Source organism: Lipotes vexillifer, unplaced genomic scaffold (genome assembly GCF_000442215.2).
Source record: "Lipotes vexillifer unplaced genomic scaffold, Lipotes_vexillifer_v1.1 scaffold756, whole genome shotgun sequence".
NCBI lineage: Eukaryota > Metazoa > Chordata > Mammalia > Artiodactyla > Lipotidae > Lipotes > Lipotes vexillifer.
Genome location: NW_006773042.1, coordinates 1,478,975 through 1,482,787, shown reverse-complemented (window position 1 = coordinate 1,482,787; position 3,813 = coordinate 1,478,975). Strand labels below are relative to the sequence as shown.

At 37.5% G+C, this 3,813-nt stretch overlaps 1 protein-coding gene across 1 annotated transcript in view; it reads left to right on the top strand.

The window, feature by feature from the left end:
- The first annotated feature begins 1,682 nt into the window (after positions 1–1,682).
- Positions 1,683–3,813, top strand: part of HINT3 (histidine triad nucleotide binding protein 3) — a 19,870-nt gene continuing 17,739 nt past the window's right edge. The window contains exons 1-3 of the mRNA XM_007447980.1: positions 1,683–1,697; positions 1,993–2,048; positions 3,610–3,712. Of these exons, the coding sequence (XP_007448042.1) occupies positions 1,683–1,697; positions 1,993–2,048; positions 3,610–3,712 (174 nt within the window). The remainder of the gene's footprint in view (positions 1,698–1,992; positions 2,049–3,609; positions 3,713–3,813) is intronic.

Genomic DNA, 3,813 nt, shown 5'->3' with positions numbered 1-3,813 from the left:
GTTCAGGAAATTTCTATTTAGGATGTGGAAAAGGGGTGTTACTGATGAGATGATACTTTATGAGATTAAGACAAACTCACCAACACACTTTCCTATCCTCACTGCAAAATGGACTAAATACTGCACTGTATCAGACATATGGTTGTAGTAGCTCCACTGTCTGTCTCTCCCCAAAACACCAAGAAATCTGCCTAAAAATGCTTCATGGCTCTTGACATCAGGGTTGAACAACTCAAAAATTTATGGAATGAGATTATTTATGAAACAGAGAATGATTAAAGGAAATGAAGTTTATTTGGAATTCTGAATTTTAAAAATCTGTTAAAATGTTTTCCTTATGACAAAAGTACTATATTTTCATTGTTGAAGATGTAAAATATACAGATAAACCAAAAAAAGGAAAAACATCAAGACATAATTTACCCATGCAGAGATCACAATGCAAATATATTTGGTATGTATTCTTTCAGGTATCTTTCTTACAAATTCATATGTATATATTTTTTTGTTTTTTTTTTTTGTTTTTTTTTCACATATGTATATTTAATAAACATGACTCATACTAGACGTATCTGAACACATGTACACGTCAAAGTACCATGATTTAAGAGCACAGGTTCCCGTTAGACTGCTTGGGTTGGGGTCTCTGCTCTGTCACTTACTAATGGGATGATATTGGGCTGCATGAGATCACCAAAGGAGTGAGTATAGCTAAAGAGAAGAGTATTATCAAATTGTATATGTTAAATATGTACAGTTTTTTATGTGTGAGTGGGAGGGAGAGAGAGAAGGAGGGACAGAAAAACCTAGGACCAAAGCCCATTAGTGATGAGAGAGGTTTGGAAGAAGTGGAAGCAGCCAAGGAGACTGGAGAAGGAACAACCAATCAAGTAGGAGGAAAGCTGAAAGTGTGGTGTGCTGGAAAACAAGAGGAAAAAAATGTTTTATCAAGAGGAAGATAATAATCAACTTTTGCTGAAAAGATGAGCACTGAGAAGAGACAATTAGATTTGGTGACATGGGGGTCATTGGTCAACTTGACAGCATAGTTTGGACGGGATGATGGCAGTAAAAGCTTGATTGGAGACAGTGTGAGAGGAGAGGGGGAGAGGGATTCGGAAGAGTATAGTCAACTTTTGGGGGGGAGTATGGTTGCAAAGGAGAGCAGAGAAATGGATCAGTAAGCGATGCGGAAAGCACAGACAAATAAAGGCTTGTTTTAGTATGGTATGATGTTCAGAGTTGGCTCTTAATAAATGTTTGCTACTGATAACAGTAATGTGACCTACATTCATATTGTATATTATTTTCAATATTGATTATTTTTATTGAAGTGTAGTTAATTTACAAGGTGTTGGTTTCAAGTGTGCAGCAAAGTGTTTCAGATATATATATATATATGTGTATATGATCAGTAAGCGATGCGGAAAGCACAGACAAATAAAGGCTTGTTTTAGTATGGTATGATGTTCAGAGTTGGCTCTTAATAAATGTTTGCTACTGATAACAGTAATGTGACCTACATTCATATTGTATATTATTTTCAATATTGATTATTTTTATTGAAGTGTAGTTAATTTACAAGGTGTTGGTTTCAAGTGTGCAGCAAAGTGTTTCAGATATATATATATATATATATATATATATATATATATCTCAGGGAAAGATAAAAAACTTAGCCCATGTCTTCACAGATGGTAAGTTGTACAGCTGTCTAACTCCAGAGCCTGCTCTGAAGCAGGGTTGCTACTGGCCCATATGGTGCCCTTTTGAAATTAGAAAAGAGCACTCCATTTCACAAATAAAATTTAAAATTAGTTTATTGTCACACAACTCAAATTGCTATTTCTCAGGGGAGCTATCCAGAACCCCACCTGGTAGCAGCTCTGTCTGTGCACACACAGTGCCTATATTTTTGCCTGTTTCCACACCAGGACATATACTCCAGACAATTTTAAATACTTTGTTTTGCTCCTCCCACTTCCATGGTAGGGAACTATATCAAGTCCAAGGTTTGGGAATGGGAAGCAAATTTTTGAAAGTAACAGGTAAGTGAGCAAAGCAATCACAGGTATCACCAGGGACATCATGACAGGTGCGCCTCCCCCTATGTCCGTAGCAGCACTATTCACAATAGCCAAGACACGGAAACAACCTAAATGTTCATTGACAGATGAATGAAGAAAGAAGATATGGTACATATATACAATAGAATACTACTCAGCCATAAAAAAGAAGAAATAATGACATTTGCAGCAACATGGATGCAACTAGAGAGGATCATACTAAGTAATTCAGAAAGAGAAAGACAAATACTATATGATATCACTTATATGTGGAATCTAAAATCTGACACAAAGAACTTATCTACAAAACAGGAACAGACTTACAGACATAGAGAACAGACTTGTGGTTGCCAAGTGGGGGAGGGGTGGATTGGGAGTTCCGGATTAGCAGATGCAAACTATTATAAAGAGAATGGATAAACAAGGTCTTACTGTATAGCACAGAAAACTATATTCAATTTCCTGTGACAAACTATAATGGAAAAGAATATGAAAAAGAATGTACATACATGCATAACTGCATCACTGTGCTGTGCAGCAGAAATTAACACAACATTGTAAATCAACTATACTTCAATAAAATAAGTTTAAAAAAACAAAAATGCTTCATTTCAGGAAGATTCATAGAAAGGGCTTTTTGACAAGTACAAGTTTCTGATAACTTTCAAATCATACTGCTGAACTGGGTAAACCAGATGGCTCTATAAAACTATTAATTACATGAGACTGAGTAAACTGATGGATATAGTTATAATTTTTCGGTCTCACCTGAGATATTACTGGCTTTTATTCTGTGTTCTCCAGATACAAGGAAAACCCTTCCCCTCAAGCTAATTATGATTTATAGCAGTTTGGTAAATTACACCCCTAAGTAGAATCGAAACATTTATATTTTCTCTCTACCTGAACCCTCCAGAAATTGGAAACTCAGAGGTTCCCAGAAACTTTATCCAGTAAATAAGGAAGGCCACCTCCAAACAAATGCAAGAGTTTCAAGGTATTTTGGGGGGAACCTCAAAAAGGGAGGAATTCATCGAAATCTGTTAGGCAAAATCTGTGATAATCCCTTGGCATGGCTTTCCTGGCCCTGAGAGGCCTTTTAAAAGTTTAGTCTGAGACTCCTAAGAGTCCAAGCTGGGTTGGTAACACACGGTTTTTACCTGAGTGGCAGAAAACTCAAGGAGGAAAACTAGTTAGAAGGATATCGCAGTGATCCAGGTGAGGCATAATGAGCCACTGGCAGTAAAGTTCCGGAATATTTCAGACTATAAACTACAGGATTCCGCATTACCTATGTATGAAGAATGAGATAAAGCGCGCTGTTTTGATCTAGCTGGTGCTGTTAACAACAACAATTAAAGACAGATGGGAAATTCAGTTTCACATTTTGAGCTTAGCACCTAAAATTATCATGGCTGAAAATGCGTACACAAAGCATCAACTATGATCTTGTTGAAAACAAAGTTCTAGAAATTTTGTTCATTCTCTTAAAACCTACGAATTCGTAGCTTAAACAATTAAACTTTAAAAACTTTTTTTTCAGACATCGTTATACACTCTTGGGGCACCTTACATTACAGGCTTCAGGGAAACGACACTCAGTACAGTCAACAGGTTCCATTCCGCCCCGAGGACAAGGCGCTCCCGTGACGTCACCGCGACGTGGGGCGCGAGCCTGCGTTTTGGCGGAAGTCCTGCATAGTTACCAACGAGACGCAGAGGGAGGGGCAACTGCCGCGGCCGACCG